The sequence below is a fragment of the Hyperoodon ampullatus genome, assembly GCF_949752795.1.
Source record: "Hyperoodon ampullatus genome assembly, chromosome: 1".
Classification (NCBI taxonomy): domain Eukaryota; kingdom Metazoa; phylum Chordata; class Mammalia; order Artiodactyla; family Ziphiidae; genus Hyperoodon; species Hyperoodon ampullatus.
This window is the reverse complement of record NC_136914.1, coordinates 82862791-82880168: the sequence shown is the minus strand read 5'-3', so window position 1 is coordinate 82880168 and position 17378 is coordinate 82862791. Positions and strand designations below refer to the sequence as shown.

The 17378-nt window shown below is 37.1% G+C and overlaps 1 protein-coding gene and 1 pseudogene across 2 annotated transcripts in view; one reads left to right on the top strand and one right to left on the bottom strand.

The window, feature by feature from the left end:
- KLB (klotho beta) overlaps positions 1-7453 on the bottom strand; it is a gene marked incomplete at both ends in the record, with an annotated part of 36292 nt that extends 28839 nt beyond the window's left edge. Inside the window, 3 exon segments of the mRNA XM_079710891.1 lie at positions 6629-7375; positions 7379-7429; positions 7433-7453. Of these exon segments, the coding sequence (XP_079567017.1) occupies positions 6629-7375; positions 7379-7429; positions 7433-7453 (819 nt within the window).
- A 5318-nt stretch (positions 7454-12771) lies between these two features.
- Positions 12772-13874, top strand: LOC307062463 (bifunctional methylenetetrahydrofolate dehydrogenase/cyclohydrolase, mitochondrial-like; annotated as a pseudogene). The gene has a single exon. The product of its transcript is annotated as a bifunctional methylenetetrahydrofolate dehydrogenase/cyclohydrolase, mitochondrial-like (transcript).
- Positions 13875-17378: the final 3504 nt, after the last annotated feature.

Genomic DNA, 17378 nt, shown 5'->3' with positions numbered 1-17378 from the left:
CCATGGCTCACAGCCCAGCCACTCCGCGGCATGTGGGATCCCCCCGGACCCGGGGCGCGAACCTGCGTCCCCTGCATCGGCAGGCGGACTCTCAACCACTGCGCCACCAGGGAAGCCCCACATCTCTCAGCTTTAAGGATGATCAACATTCTGCACCTTGTTTCGAGATGGGCTTTCAATGTAAACTTTTTAATAGAAGCTGGTATACACAGAAATTGATTTGCATGTTCTGAAAAGACTATATATTTATGCCAGTATCTGGGTTGGTGTGTGTGTGTGTGTGTGTGTGTGTGTGTGTGTGTGTGTGTGTGTGTGTGTGTGTCTGAAGTCCACTTTTATTCAATTACAATTTTAAATACTTTCTGGGGCAAGGCAGATCTCCCTTAAATAGAAAATAATTAATATTATTTATTGAACGCCTAATACATATGCAGACTCGTGTGACCTTCTCTGAGAGAATGACGCCAGTAAATACTAAGACAGAGTTCCTCAAAGAGGTGGAAAAATAGGGAATAAATCAAGTCTTATTCTAGGCTCAGGAACAAATGGGTGAGGCCTTGACCTAGAGTAGAGTTTCCCAACATTTCTTGTCCTGAAACCCTCTTTCACAGTATTAAGCAATCTCTTGAGCCCCTGAGGAATTTAAAAAATCATTGCATTATTTGTGTGTGGTATACAAACAAGTGTTGACATATATTTTGTTTTATATAAGTCTATTTCTTTAAAGATTGTACTGAAAAGTTTATTTCAAAGAAGTTTAAAATATTCAGAAAATAAAATACTCATATATAAAATACTCATATACATAAACATAAGTATTGGCATTTTCCCATTTAATAAATATTTTTACATTTTAAAAATTATTTTAATTACATAAGAAAAAGTATTTTATGACACATTTTTAAATGACACAATGTGTTTGGTTTTAAGACTGAATATATACTAAAATGCAGAATAAAATTTACATATTCAGTGGTCTTTTCCAAGGCTGGTACACCTACCTCTTTTTGTATGGGATATGACATTGGGCAGAACAAAGTTGAACATTTTTTTATTTTAAATATTTATTTTAAGGATATTAGAAAATACTGGTATTTCGTGTATAATAGGATATAAAAATTCCTTTCAAAATAAATTTTTTTTTTTTTTGGCCACACGGTTTGTGGGTTCCCTGACCAGGGATTGAACCCCGGGCCACAGAAGTGAAAGCACTGAATCCTAACTACTAGACCACCAGGGAACTCCCCTCAAAATAAACTTTTTTTTTTTTTTTTTTTTTTGCGGTACGCAGGCCTCTCACTGTTGTGGCCTCTCCTGTTGCGGAGCCCAGGCTCTGGACGCGCAGGCTCAGCGGCCATGGCTCACGGGCCCAGCCGCTCCGCGGCATGTGGGATCTTCCCGGACCAGGGCACGAACCCGTGTCCCCTGCATCGGCAGGCAGACTCCCAACCACTGTGCCACCAGGGAAGCCCAAAATAAACATTTTTAAAGAAAAATGTTTTAATAAATAATAGTGCATGTGGTACTTGGATATACAAACAAACAAAAAAGCCAGCAAAAAAGCCAGCATGAAGTGATGCACAAAATATCCAAACGTTGTGAAACACAGTGTTATGGCATCAAAAATGGATAAATATTTATATATTTATAATATTGCTTCTATAACATTCTGTTTGAATTCTTGAATTTTGCTCTAAAAAAAGTACAAGCTTTCAAAAAGTAAGTTTACTGTTTTGTTCATAAATAACTATATAAGAGAAATAGTTTGCGGCAACTCTTTCAAGTATTTTACAAATAACACAAAGTTAGTAGGAACAGTCTTTATTCCCAAAGTGTGAAAAGCCAAATTAGATACAATCATCAACATTATTTCCTCATTTAACATTTTTTAAAGAATTGTTTGTTCTCTAAAAACATCCTGATATGGCATAAATTAGAGTCTATGTATGTGACTTACAGGTCTGGTGAAAATCTCCTTGAGGCAATTTTGTAAAACTGAGACAATTTTATGTCCCTCATACTGATTCTATTTCAAACATCTTATTTTTTATGCTTCATGTCTTTAACCAGTTGCCAATTTATAGGTTTAAGTCAGTGGTTTTCATAGGAGGGAAGGGGGAGAAATTTTGTCCCGCCCCCTGCCTCCAACTCCAGGGGACATTTGGCAAAGTCTGGAGACAATTTTGGTTGTTGTAACCCTGTGGAGGAGGGTGCCACTGTCATCTAGGGAGCAGAGGCCAGGAATGCTGCAAAACGTCGTGTAATGCACAGGACAACTCACGACAAGAAAGAATTATTTGGCCCAATATGTCAATAGTGCCTGGGTTGAGAAATCCTGGTACTATGTAAACAGTTCACATCTATGAAAGATAATAATTTAAAGCCATGAAGTGGTCAGAACTATCATGGAAGCTGGCAGTATTTAGTGGAGTAATAAACTGAATGAGTTACCATCTTATGAGCAATCTCATATCCTCCAACCTCCCTGCATGTTTACTCAGAGGCTCTCAGATATTTCATTTTAAGGAGGAGGGGATGGAATCTATAAATTTCAGTTATTATGCATATTTACTACTTTAAAAATAGAATGAAAACTGACACCATTACTGCCTTTACTAATGTGAAAACTTGTGGCTCTGCTGCTCTGAGGCATGAGTGCATAGGCCAAACAGGCTAGGATCTGTCTCTGGGGTTTTAAAAACTGAACTTGGGAGAGAGAACTCTCCTCTACAAAGGAAAGAATGAGGAGAACCCACAAGAAAGAATGGACGTGAGAGACTGAGATAAAGGGCTTCTGAGAGTGTCCTGGTTACTGGGTCCATTCATCCCTGTGATCTGGTTACAGGAAAATGCTCATTTTTGCTTAAGCCAACTTGAATTAGGTTTGTGTCTCTTGCAACCAAGAGTCCTAACTTATAAACACACCACTGGATTAATATAAGCAATATTTCAAGAATTAGCAAGAATGCAATGAAATATGAATTTTGAACTTGAGATTGGTTCTTTCATTACAAGGTTTAAGATAGAAATCCTAAACCACTCATTCCACAAATCTTAATACCTATCATGTACCTAATATTCTCTGCTAGGTGCTGGAAACATAAAACACATGAAAAATAGTCTCCCCTTGCAAAGAACTCTCAGGCTAGTTGGGGGAGATGGAAAAGTACCATATGAAAAGACTGCTATGATAAAAGCAAGCACATTTTATTATGGGAGCCCTCAGGAGGGACACTAACCCTAATGAGTCAAGGAGAACTTAGAGCTGGTGACCGCCTAAATTGAGTATTGAAGGACAGTAGATGGATAAAGCAGGGAGTAAGGAGGGTGTTCTAGCTGGATAGAGAGTTAGTAGAGGCTGAGTGGAGAGGAATAGTAAGGTAAAATTAAGGCACTCCTAGTCATGCATTATTGTGGAGTGTAGGGTACAAGGGGTCAGCATTAGTGATGGGGATTGGAGAGGGATGGGGATGGTCAGGAAGGAGGGAATGGAGGCCGGGGTTGTGTCTTGAAGATCTTGATGAAAACTTGGGACTTTATCCCTAAAACTTTGGGAAGCCACTAATGGATTTTATGCAAGGGAGTGACATGATGCTTGGTAGAAACGTCACTCTGTAAATGGAGATAATAATAGGTACCTGGCAAGGTTGTTGTAAAGATTATAGATAGGGCTTCCCTGGTGGTGCAGTGGTTGAGAGTCCGCCTGCCGATGCAGGGGACATGGGTTCGTGCCCCAGTCCGGGAAGATCCCACATGCCGTGGAGCGGCTGGGCCCGTGAGCCATGGCCGCTAAGCCTGCGCGTCCAGAGCCTGTGCTCCGCAATGGGAGAGGCCACAACAGTGAGAGGCCCGCGTACCGCAAAAAAAAAAAAAAAAAAATTATAGATAGTATATAAAGCTATGATTGCAGTGCTTAGAGATGGTTAAGGCCAAAAAAGTCACCCTCTTTCTGTTCCAAATATTGTAAAAAACTCAGAGTGGAGCATCTATTAGTAGGGGTGATTAAGGTAAATTTCTACCTGAGAGACTTGCTCTAGGTGCCACCAAGTCCGCATAAAGTGGAGTCTAGATTCCAGGTCAGTCTCAGGACTGCCTAGACCATTTAGGTTTCCTGCAAACCAGGACATTTCAGACTGAGATGGCGTTTTCAGCATCATCCTGGAACTAGAAACATTGCAATAGCTGCTGTGAAATCTTTTCAATATCTGAGGATTGGGGAATAAAGTGGTCTATAAACCACCCATGAATTTAGTTTCATATTAGTTTTTTTAACTCAATAAATATTCTTGGACAAAAAACTAGTCCTAAAGAATGCTTCTTCTGGGTCACAAGGTGGCATAATAAGGAAGAAATACTTCATTGCAACATAAAATATCAAATTAATCTTTTCTATGTCAGAAGGAGGACAGAGAGGGAGCAAGTGAGAAAATCTAGTTCACCTCAGGCAGCCAGACTATTGCAAGATTTCTCTCTGGTGCTGTAAGCCACTGGGTTATGCAGCAGAGTTCACTTTCTGACTAATTACAAGGGACCCCTCATGCTCCTTATGTAGGTTTGTGATTTAGAAACTTTAAAGGGATGAAAGAAATTATTTGGAAAACATAATAATTTTAAAATGTAATCCATCAATTTAAAACTATAAAATTTATCTTACTATCAGAGAGTGTTAATCTTGTGTTAGAGGCAGAGTTTATCTTAAGTTAGAGGAAAATGAAAAACATCTGAAAATATAGCTTTGATAGGATAGGTTCGGAAGCAGTATCTATTTGTTAGTTATAACTTTTTCTTGTGTATTTTTATCAGTCAGTTTATAAGGCTTTAAATGAATCACTGAAACATATTCTTCATGATAATTCTAACTGTGAACATTTTTCCAGGTAACCAAAAACTTTTTAACAATTTAGAATATTTTTCTTTACACAAAAGTTGAATAATCATATATGTGCATGTATTTGCATAGACAACTTTAAAAAGACTATATAAAATACTACTAATACTAGTTTTCTTGAAGTTGGGATTATCAGGTGGAGAGGGAGGGAGAAATTAAACCTTTTCATTGTGTACCCTTTGGTACAATCTGATGTTTCTCAGTTTACACAAGCATGTATTGTTTTAATAATCGAAAGAACTAACTAAAAGGGATATTTTTTCTAAAATATATACCATAACCTTCATAGTTAATAGCTATAATTTTTCTCCCCTTGAGGCCTATTTGCCAAATCACAGTATACACACATATTAATAATATGTTCTATATACAGCTATATTCAAAGCTATGTAAATGACCTTGAGATTGTAATGCAATCTGTTAACTGCAAGGGCAGATGTGACTGAACCACACGTATAATAATCCAGAAAGTTCAAAAAGAAAAGAAGGATTAACGTATTTTGTATGTGCAAATTTAGACATGGGGTAATTTTATGTTCCTATACATTTTTCTGTTTCTATATATTTAACATTTGATTATTAAAAAATCAAATTACGTCTTGTAGCACATTATGAAACCCTACTAGGAAAGCTTTTTTCATTTTCAAAAGGTAGCAGGTGTCCAGGGTAATTTATTTTTCCCAGGCAAACTATTTAGCTCAAAAAGTGAAGTCTGATTCTAGATATTAGCCTCAATGTGAGATGAAATCTCTTGAAAATTCCTGAAAGATTGCTCTTTTAAAAATATTCTTAATAGAGGCATCCAATGTTTACTAATGCTGTAATTTATAAATTCCATGTTGACAACAGCTCATTTTACTCTGTAAACTTGGGCAAGTTATTTAATCTCACTAAGCTTCAGTTTGCTCATCTTTAAAATGGGGATAATAATAGGACCCAGTTCATAAGGTTATCATGAGGATTAAATGTGATAATGCATGTAATATGCTTAATGTCGTCTGTGGTAAATAGTAAGCACTCAATAAATATTAGCTATCATTTTACTTACATTTTCACTATTGTTTTAATCATTTTAGTATTTCCCAGCATAAACTCTAGCTTTTGAAATATGCTCCTTTAGAACACTTAAAGCATATTCTTCCCAGTTTTTATGCTACTAGTTTAATTTTAGCTCCTAGAACAAATAATCTCATCTTTCCTGCTATGTAATACAAATAAAACCAACTGTGAAATACATTTTTTCAATTCCTGCATTTAATGTGTATCATCAGTTAGCTAACATTTATTTAGCTCACTATTTCTAAATATCACTAAGAATAGCAAGACTAACAACAAATACATATTTGAAATGGTCATGCCTTAACATAAAATTTTGAAATTGTTGCATGTGGTCAGAAAAGGGTTTCAACAATTAAATTTATAAAGGACTGGTTTTCCACAGAATGAAAGGAAACTCACATTCTCATGCTCTGATGTATAACAGTAGATTTAAAAATAGTTAATTTAAAAAGTGCAATATTTAAGGAAAATAATTGGATTAACACATTAATTATAGCTTAGATAGATAAAACATACACTAAGAATGAAATTTGAGGATAGAACTTGTGAATTAGACTAAAATTGATTGAGTTGATTTCAATAAAAAGAGTTATTTAAATGGAAGATACACTTCTTAGAGTTTCTTTTAAACTCCTGCTCTTTATCCTCTGAAGCTATAATAAGAAGTCATCTGTACAGTACCTTGATCAGGTTGTGTCCCACGGTGTAGACAGCTGCTAAATTTCCCTTCTCTCCAGGAGCATGGATACCTGTCCCATACCCATGCCAAGCGACTAGATATGGGTTGTGAATTGTAATCCAATATTTGACTCGGTCCCCAAACGTCTGGAAGCAGTATGTGGCATAGTCATTGAAGATATCTATTATGGTTTCATTTTTCCACCCCCCATATTTTTCTTGCAGTGCCAAAGGCAAATCCCAATGGTATAAAGTAACTATAGGTTCAACGTTTCTAAGTACCAGAGCGTTGAGAAGAGTATTATAGTACTGGAGACCTTTTGCGTTAGCAGCTGATACTGTTCCATCGGGGAAAAGCCTTGGCCAGGAAATTGAAAATTGATAAAAAGAAACGCCTAAAAAATCCAGGGCTGATAAGTCTTTTTCCAGAAAAATGTAACTGTCACTGGAACTATTTGTGCCGTTGACATTTTTAAGGTGTGTATGGATGAAATGATCCCATATAGAGGGTCCTTTTCCGTCTGTCTTCCAATTCCCTTCCACTTGAAATGCTCCAGTCCCAACACCCCAGAAAAAGTTTTTAGGAAAAGTGTCATAGAGAAACAGCTGACTTTCATTTACCGGACTAAAATTAGGATTTTTAGACCATATAGCTCTTCCGTCTCCAGAGAATCCAGTAACAGCTCGAAGGAGAATAAATGCTGACAGGATGACAGATCTTTGCAGTCCCCCGCTGGACATTGTTTTCCTTTAGCGTATGTTTCTTTCATCGGTGCTGAAGAAAATCCATTCATTCCCTGGAGATCATGCCTCACAGCCTGGCTTCATTTGCCACTAGCGGCTCGACTGTCTTATCAACGCTTCAGTAAAAAAGCTTGTGATTGTAAAGCTCTGTCAATGATTAGCTTGAACTGTGAGACTTAGGATGGGTCATGGAGAGCAACGTAATTTGTGGGAGGGGGCTCTATTACACTCACCAACACGTCACCTTCTCTCTTATTATTGGAAAAATTAGATGGAAATGCATATGACAATAGTTCCAATGTGTAACAAACACACATCAACAGTGAATAAAATGCCATAGTTTCTTTGTAGCCTTTCATATGGATCCAAATTTCTTCTGAATGTTTTGGACATTATTGAGCAAAATGTATACCTTTTCTATTTTTATAGTTTTTGAGTGGTAATTTTATTTTTCACATTTCAGGAAAAACAATCTTATGGACAAATAAATAGTATTCCTATATGTCCAAAATAAAGAATTAAAAAACATAAGATATTACACTTCCACGAAAATTACAACACATCTAAGAATAATCTTATTAAATGCTATCTATTTTAAGAAAATTATAAAAATGTCTTTATAAATTAAAAAAATGAACGAAGAAATATATAACACTGAAACATTGAATAATTGTTTGGGTCGAAACATTGAGTCATTTCCAATTTAATTTATACATTTAATGCACTTTTAACCAAAGTCCTCTAATCCCAAATTTTAGTTCAACAAAATTATTGTGGAAGCTCACTTAAAGAATAAATAGGCAATCACTAAAAAAAAAAAAACTGAAAAAGAAAATAGTGAAGCTGTTTACTACCTTCAGATATAAAAACAAAAGAATAAATAAAAAGAAATATTGCAGAATCTATAGCCTCCAAATAACCTTGAAAAAAGTTAAAGTTTTAAATATTTGAAGCATCACATACTAATGAGAGGCAGAGTGGTTAATAGTTTGGCCCCTGGAATTAGACTGCCAGTCATACAGCTGTGTGACTGGGGACAAGTTCTTTCACCTTTCTGCTCCTCAGTTTCCTCTCATGTAAGATAAGGCATAATAATAGTATCTACTGCCTGAATTATTGTGAGGGTTAAATGAGTTAATACATGTAAAGCACGTCGAGCAGATACTGACACATACATAGTAAGTGCTCAGTGAACATTACTTATTTTTATGTGAAAGGTAAGGATTATTCAGGAAGTGACGCTAGGATTTAGCATAAGAGACACTAAGTTCTGGCTCCTGCCTACATTTTTAGCTTCATTTCTCATCCATTAACCACAAGTAACCTCCTTCCCTGCAGCCATAACAAATAACTTCTAAATAGCTGTGCACACATTGATCAGTCCCATCCCTGTGCCTTGGTACGTGTGCTCTCTGCTCTCTGCATAGGATGTGTTCTCCCCCGCTTCAACTAGCTCATGTCTACCTGTTTTTCAAAACTTCAGTACCTCCTCTGGAAGGCCTTTTTGACTCCCCAGTTTGATTTTATTTATTTTTAAATTTAGATTAAAAAAAATTTTAGTTTATCAATCCTCTTGTGAAAAATCTTCACAATCGCTGCAGATAAAGTCACTGCAGAATCTACTCCACCTGTGTCCGATCTCCAGCTCACATTATACCAGCGTTAACATTGACCTTACAGTCTCCTGACTTTTCTTCATTCTGTTCTTGCATTCCTTTTGCTGTTTGCTTGAGGTATACTTCTTCTCATACAGGCCACGTCTTGCAAGTCTATGTCTGCGTTCATTTTTTGGGGAGTAATCTAAGGAACTGTAAATCAGCTGTCTTGTTACCACCAAAATAGGTTCTGAATCCAAATACAAAGATGACATCTGGTGTGGTCTTGTACATTTTAGCTAGTTTTTCTCGAATTTCTGTCTTAGGTACTGTTGTGTTCCCAGGAAGAAGGACGTCAGTGACCAGTTGTTTCTGCTAAAGTAGTCATTTGGTTATGAACTTCCTGGTTCAGATAGTTACAGTGTCATTCATGATGGCAGTTGATCCTCAGGCAGCCAGGGAGTGAAAAAAGCCAGTTTGATATGATTTAGATGGATATTCTCTGTGTCCCCATGGCAGCCCATGCTTTTGCTGTTTTGACACTTAACATATAATACATTTATTTGTATCCTCTGTTTGACTGTCATCTCTCTCTCTTTTAAAAATAAGGACCATTACTGTTTGGTTCCCTGTTGAATAACTGGGGCCTAAAGTATATGCTGAATGAAGGAATGTACCTATGGTATACTATGTATACCTCTATCATTGTATTTATCACATAATCTGGGAATTGTTTGTCCCCCTTACTAGACTGTAAGAATATCTCTTATCTAAATTTTTATCATCGCTTATCAGAGTAAATGCTTAATCACTGTCTGTTAAGTGAATGGAGTTGATGCAGTTAATTCCCTATTTTAAAATAAAAATTTTCCAGGTTTGGGACTTCCCTGGTGGTCCAGTGGCTAAGACTCCACGCATCCACTGCAGGGGGTGCAGATTTGATCCCTGGTCGGGGACTAAGATCCCGCATGCTGTGTGGTGTGCCAAAAAAAAAAATTTCTAGGTTTATTGAGATTTAATTGACGTATAACATCGTTTTAGTTTAAGGTATACAACATAATGATTTGATATATATGTATATATTATGAAATGATTATTAAAAATAAAAAATTTAATGTAATAATTTGCACCCTCACAAATATATTTATTTCAAAAATATATAGCCACAGACATTTAAGTTGGTAAATTTTATGCAATGTGTATCTTACCACAATTAAAAAAATGTATATATATAGGGAATTCCTTGGCAGTCCAGTGGTTAGGACTCTGTACTTTCACTGTTGAGGGCTCAGTTTCAATCTCTGGATGGGGAAATAAGATCCCACAAGCCACGTGGCACAGCCAAGGGAAAAAAAAAAAACATATATATATATATATAGAGAGAGAGAGAGAGAGAGAAAGAGAGAGCCACAGAACTCTAAAAGAAAACAGAAATAAATATGAAATTATATAAATATATATTTTGTATGATCTTATGTATATATGATCACATATAATTTATAATTAAAATATTTGTAAAAGTAAAAATTGGAAGACTAATAACAAACTTGAAAAATGAGCAGATATAGAAAGAAAATGGCCAACTTTTTGTTATATAAGTATTTCATTGCAAATCAATAAGAAAAATACTCTAAATCAAATAAATGGACAAACAACATGAATGAAAAATATAAAAAGAGGACTGTGTAGCTAATGAAAAAAAATTAAATGACCAGTAATTAAAAACACATACAGGGGCTTCCCTGGTGGCACAGTGGTTGAGAATCCATCTGCCAATGCAGGGGACACGGGTTTGATCCCTGGCCCAGGAAGATCCCACATGCCGCGGAGCAACTAAGCTCGTATGCCACAACTACTGAGCCTGTGCTCTAGAGCCCGTGAGCCACAACTACTGAGCCTGCGTGCCGCAACTACTGAAGCCCGCGTGCCTAGAGCCTGTGCTCCACAATGAGAGAAGCCACTGCTATGAGAAACCCGCGCACCGCAATGAATAGTAGCCCCCGCTCGCCGCAACTAGAGAATGCCCTCGTGCAGCAATGAAGACCCAACACAGCCAAAAATAAAAACAAAACAAAAAAAAAACACATACAAAAATAACTATATAATATTTTCTTTTATAAAATTAGCAAAAATAAATATAAGTAATGAAAATCAGTGTTGATGAGATTGTAGGACATTGCTGATTAGAATATAAATTTGTACAATACTCATGGAAAGCAATTTTTCAATATATCATGAACCTTAGATTTTTGTCATATATTTTAATCTAATAACTTCAGAAATGTATCATAATAAGTTATTACAAATATATAAAATGCTATATGTGCAAATATTTTTATAGCAGCATTGTTTATGACAGAAGGAAATTAAAAATAATTTAAGGATTCATTCATAAGAGAATAATTACCTAAAGCATGAAATATTCATTTGGTGAAATGTTGTAGAGTCATTAACATTTTCGAAGAATATATAGTAACGTTAAAATGATGAAGATAAAAAACTGAAAAAATCCAGACAATAAATTGAATAATAGTATGATCATAATGATGTAATTAAAGCTATAACCAATAGCTTTTAATGGGACTAAGACCCTGGGACTTCCCTGGTGGCACAATGGTTAAGAATCACCTGCCAATGCAGGGGACATGGGTTCGAGCCCTGGTTCAGGAAGATCCCTCATGCCATGGAGCAACTAAGCCCATGTGCCACAACTACTGAGCCTGCGCTCTAGAGTCCGTGAGCCACAACTACTGAGCCTGTGTGCCACAACTAAGCCCATGTGCCTAGAGCCCGTGCTCCACAACAAGAGAAGCCACCATAATGAGAAGACCATGCACTGCAAGGAAGAGTAACCCCACTCGATACAACTAGAGATAACTCATGTGCAGCAACAAACACCCAATGCAGCCAAAATAAATTAATTAATAAATTAATTGAAAAAAAAGAGTGAACCCTAATGTAAACTATGAACTTTAGTTAGTAATGTATCAATATTGGCTTACCAATTATAACAAATATACCACACTAATGCAAGATGTTAAAAATAGGGGAAATGTGGGGGGAGGGAGTGATGGAGTGTGTGGAAGCTATAATTGCTCAATAAAAGTATTTTAATTAAAAAAAGTTAATTGACAAAGGCAAGTTTTGAAATGTGTACTGAGTATTTTTTAAAATTTATTTTTATTTAACTATAGTTGATTTACAATATTGTGTTAGTTTCAGGTGTACAGCTTCAAATTCTTTTCCATTATAGATTATTACAAGATATTGAATATAGTTTCCTGTGCTAAAAAGTAAATCTTTGTTGTTTATCTATTTTATATATAGTGGTATGTATCTGTTAATCCCTTACTCCTAATTTATCCCACCCCTTCCCCTTTCCCTCTGGTAACCATAGGTTTGTTTTCTATGTCTGTGAGTCTGTTTCTGTTTTGTAAATAAGTTCATCTGTGTCATATTTTAGACTCCAGAAATAAGTGATGTCATATGGTATTGTTTTTCTCTTTCTGACTTACTTTACTTAGCATGATAATCTCTAGGTCCATCTATGTTTCTGCAAATGGTAGGGTTTCATTCTTTTTTTTATGGCTGAGTAATATTCCATTATACATATACTATAGTATATATTACTATATATACTATACATACTATATACCTAGTATGTAATATATACATTATATATATAATGGAATATATATATCACATCTTCTTTATCCATTCATCTGTTGATGGGGCACTTAGGTTGCTTCAATGTCTTGGCTTTTTTTCTTTTTCTTTTTATAAAGAATGAAAGAGAGGGCACTGGCCATGGCTGCAGCGTCCCTCGTGTCCACTTTGGCCACCCTGCTGCCCCAGAGCAGCTCAGAGCTGTTGCCTCCACCATCGCCCCTTCCAGCAATCAGCAGTCTGAAATGAAGCTGTTGTCAATGCTGGAAGGAAACTTGCCAAGCAGATCAAGCAGGAAGTGCAGCAGGAGGTGGAAGCGTGGGTGGCGTCAGGCAACAAACGACCGCACCTGAGCGTGGTTTTGGTTGGCGAGAGTCCCCCAAGTCACTCCTCTGTCCTCCACAAAACCAGAGTAGCTGCCGATGTGGGAATCAACTGAGACAATTGTGAAACCAGCTTCAATTTCAGAGGAAGAACTGTTGAATTTAATCAATAAACTAAATAATGATGATAATGTAGATGGCCTCCTCGTTCAGCTGCCTCTTCCAGAGCACATTGATGAGAGAAAGATCTGCAATGCTGTTTTCCAGACAAAGATGGTGATGGCTTTCATGTAATTAACGTAGGGCGAATGTGTTTGGACCAGAATTCCATGTTACCAGCTACTCCATGGGGTGTGTAGGAAATAATTAAGCAAATTGGCGTTCCAACCCTAGGGAAGAATGTGGGTGTGGGTGGAAGGTTAAAAAGTGTTGGAGTGCCCATTTCAGTGTTACTACACACCAGAGGGGCGCACGAACATCCTGGAGGTGATGCCGCTGTCACAATTTCTCATCCATAAACTCCCAAGGAGCAGCTGAAGAAACATACAGCTCTTGCAGATATTGTGCTCTCTGCTGCAGGCATTCCAAATCTGATCACAGCCAATATGATTAAGGAAGGAGCAGCTGTCATTGATGTGGGAATAAATAGAATTCAAGATCCCATAACTGCTAAACCCAAGTTGGTTGGAGATTTGGATTTTGAAGGAGTCAGGAAGAAAGCCGGTTACATCACTCCAGTCCCTGGAGGGTGTTGGTCCCATGACAGTGGCAATGCTAATGAAGAATACCATTACTGCTGCAAAAAAAGTGCTGAGGCTTGAAGAGCGGGAAGTACTGAAGTCTAAGGAGCTTGGAGTAGCAAGTAATTAACTATTGTGTCTTCTGTGTCATGCACAGCACTCCAAGCTAGTTCACGAGGAAAACCAGGCCGATAGAAATGCAATATTTATTCTACTTAAATGGTTTAAAACAATGCTTTGTATTTATTTGTAAGCTTAAATGGGTGGGTATTTGCACACATAGGTCTGCAGTTACCCGCCAGGGAGCACGCCGCTATCGTGCAGGATCATGCGATCCAGCCAAGAGAAGCCATTAACCTACTGATTAACAGGGGGACACTGTCACATTGAGAATGGCTGCCTAACTTTATCAAGCCACTTCAGTTAAAATTTGTCTTTTTTAGGAGGACAGCTATGCTCACCACTATACCACCAACGCTGCACAAATTTGTCTTTTCTACAATTGCATTTCCCAAGTGCTATTCCAATAATGAGTTGATGCTCACTTTAGGTTCCAAACCTCTTGAGTTCAACTGGTCAAGCCAAAGGAAAAATGTTGCAAGAGAAAATTAGGGAAAAGGTAAAAAGAAAGAAATGATGGTAATTGAGTGGAAAAAAAATTACCCTAATTTAATATATGTATTGATTGATAGCCAGAAGAAAAACTACATGTTAATAGTCTCCTAAGCTGTCATTTTGTAGCTTAGTCATTGGGAAAATGTTTGGGGTTGTTTCATTTGCTATTAGCCCTCGTTTTATGTTCGTTACTGTTCCTGAGGACTCCCCATTTTAGTTTTCTAGGATTGACAGTCTTATTTTATAAATTAGTCATGTGTGTTGTCATACTCGACTTTCCTACATACTTCAACTTCATTGTCAAATTTTTATACTGATGGGGGTGTCTGCATGGTTTCTTTAGTGTATCTTGAAACCTGTATTTGGACAACATAACTTGGGCTTGATGGTCATTAGGCAGCTTGTATAAGTATTCAACTTACTTTTCCACCAAAGAACTGTCAACAGCTGCCAGCTTTTCTCTGATGCACCTGTTGGCTTTCCTCGATTGATTTCTGAGAACTTGACTTAATACTGAATTTAATCAGACTTTCTGATTAAAGGACTTTTTTGCTTCATTTTGTTTTTTTAAATAAAACACTCTGACTGGTATAGAATGAAAAAAAAAAGAATGAAAGAAAAAACACATATGAAGAAATTTTATGACAATGACTTAATACTGAGATTAAAAATTTCTAAATATTTATGAAAACAGACTATGAATTCATGAAGTATTATCATGACTTAGTGAATCAGGATAGGGCATCATCTTTCCTAAACAATTATCAAATATTTATTCAATATTTTACTCATAAAATGACCCATCTTAGGTCCTAGGAGAGAACTATATATATGTCCCTGCCCTCAAAGAGTATGCAGTTTAGTCAAGGAAAAAACATAATAAAAACCATAAAATGTCTAAGAATATAAATAACGTCTGCCAAGTACCAGGTAAGTAGGACAGATACACACACTCTAGGAATTCTACATTCAAAACATCGCTTCATAATGCTTTGTACAAATGACAGAATTTTACAGCTGGAAGGGTCTTTAGAGATCATATATGTCAGCCCTTTATTTTATAGATGAGTGTTTTGAGACCAAGATATTAGAGGCCAGAATTCATCATTTAATCATTCATCTATTCATTCAACAAATCTTTGTTGACTATCTCCTATGGATGAAGCACTTTTCTGGAGGCTGGAATTTAAAACTGAAGATGTCACAGTATTCATAAATCTTATAGATTTGAGGCCACCTGTAGAGGAAAGGCTGGCTGGACACTCTATTCTCTACTCTATATTCAATGCTGTGGAAGGGAGAGCACACATTTTGGTGTTTAGCTAGCATCTTCTGCCACAGGAGAGTGCCCTGATCAGATCTGCACTCTAGGAGAATCACTCTGGCAGGGAGTGGGTAATCCTGGGGGCAGGGAGATTGGTTAAGAGGCTCTTCTGTTAATCTGAGTGAAAAATGATTTGGCTTGAACAAAGGTAGTAGTAGTGTAGGTGGCGAGAAAGAGACAAGTTCAAGAACTAGTTAGAAGGGCTTCCCTGGTGGCGCAGTGGTTAAGAATCCGCCTGCCAATGCAGGGGACACGGCTTCGAACCCTGGTCTGGGAAGATCCCACATGCCACGGAGCGACTGGGCCCGTGCGCCACAACTACTGAGCCTGCGCTCTAGAGCCTGCGAGCCACAACTACTGAGCCCGCGTGCCACAACTACTGAAGCCCATGAGACTGGAGCCCGTGCTCCGCAACAGGAGAGGCCACCTCAATGAGAAGCCCGAGCACCACAACGAAGAGTAGCCCCCACTCGCCGCAACTAGAGAAAGACCACGTACAACCACGAACACCCAACGCAGCCAAAAAAAAAAAGAAAAAAGAACTAGTTAGAAGATAATATCAACAGGCCTCAATAATCAATTGGATGTTGAGGCTGAGTTTAGGAGAAGAAGGAGCCAATGGTGACCCAGAATTCTGATTTGGGCAACTGGGTAAAACTGAATACAGAAGACTTTGGAAAGAAGATGGTGTTTTAAACATTTTGAGTTTGAGGTATGAGATATCTGATGACCAGGTAGTATTTGAGACTAAAGTTTGAGGAAAGATTTTTTCTGAAGGTATAGATGTGGGCATTATCAGTATATAGACAATAGTTGAAGCTTTAGAAATAAATGGAGATGCATCACACAAGAAGAAGTGAAAAAGTAGTTTTTCTCAAGTCTTTAAAAACATTTTTATTGTGGTAAAATATATGTAACATGAAATTTACCATTTTAACCATTTTTAAATGTACAGCTCAGTGGCCTTAAGTGCATTCACATTGTTGTGCCACCATCACCATCATCCATCTCCAGAATTCGGTCATCTTCCCAAACTGAAACTCTGTACGCATTCAACAATAACCCCCCATTTTCCCCTCCCCTGAGCCTCCAGCAATCAGCAATCTACTTTCTGCATCTATATGAATTTGACTTCTCCAGGTATCTCACATAAATAGAATCACACAATACCTGTCCTTTTGTGTTTGTCTATTTCACTTAGCATTATGTTTTCATAATGGTTCATCCATTTGTAACGTGTCAGAATTTAATTCTCTTCTAAGGCTGAACAATATTCCATTGTGTGGCTATACCACATTTTGTTTATCCATTCATCCATTGATGAACTTTTGGGTTGTTTCTAGCTTTTGCTTATTGTGAATAACGCTGCTATGAACATGAGTATATAAATACCTGTTAGAGTCCCTGCTTTCAATCCTTTGGAGTGTATACCCAGAAGTGGAACTGCTGGATCATATGGAAATTCTATGTTTAATTTTTTGAGGAATTTCTGTACTGTTTTCCACATTCTCAATTTTTGCTATGCATCAGAATCACCTCTTGAGTTTTAAAAAATACATATGCTCAATCTCCACCCCTGGAGACTGATTCAGAAGATCTGAATATATACCTGACTTCCGTTTCTTTTTAGAATTCAAATTCTTTAAAATACTAGAAACTAATTATTAAGAGGTGATTTTAAAAGAGTAAAAATAAAAGAATATGGAGCAAAAAGCTGAAGTCCCCCCTGTTAACATTTGGAGTCTA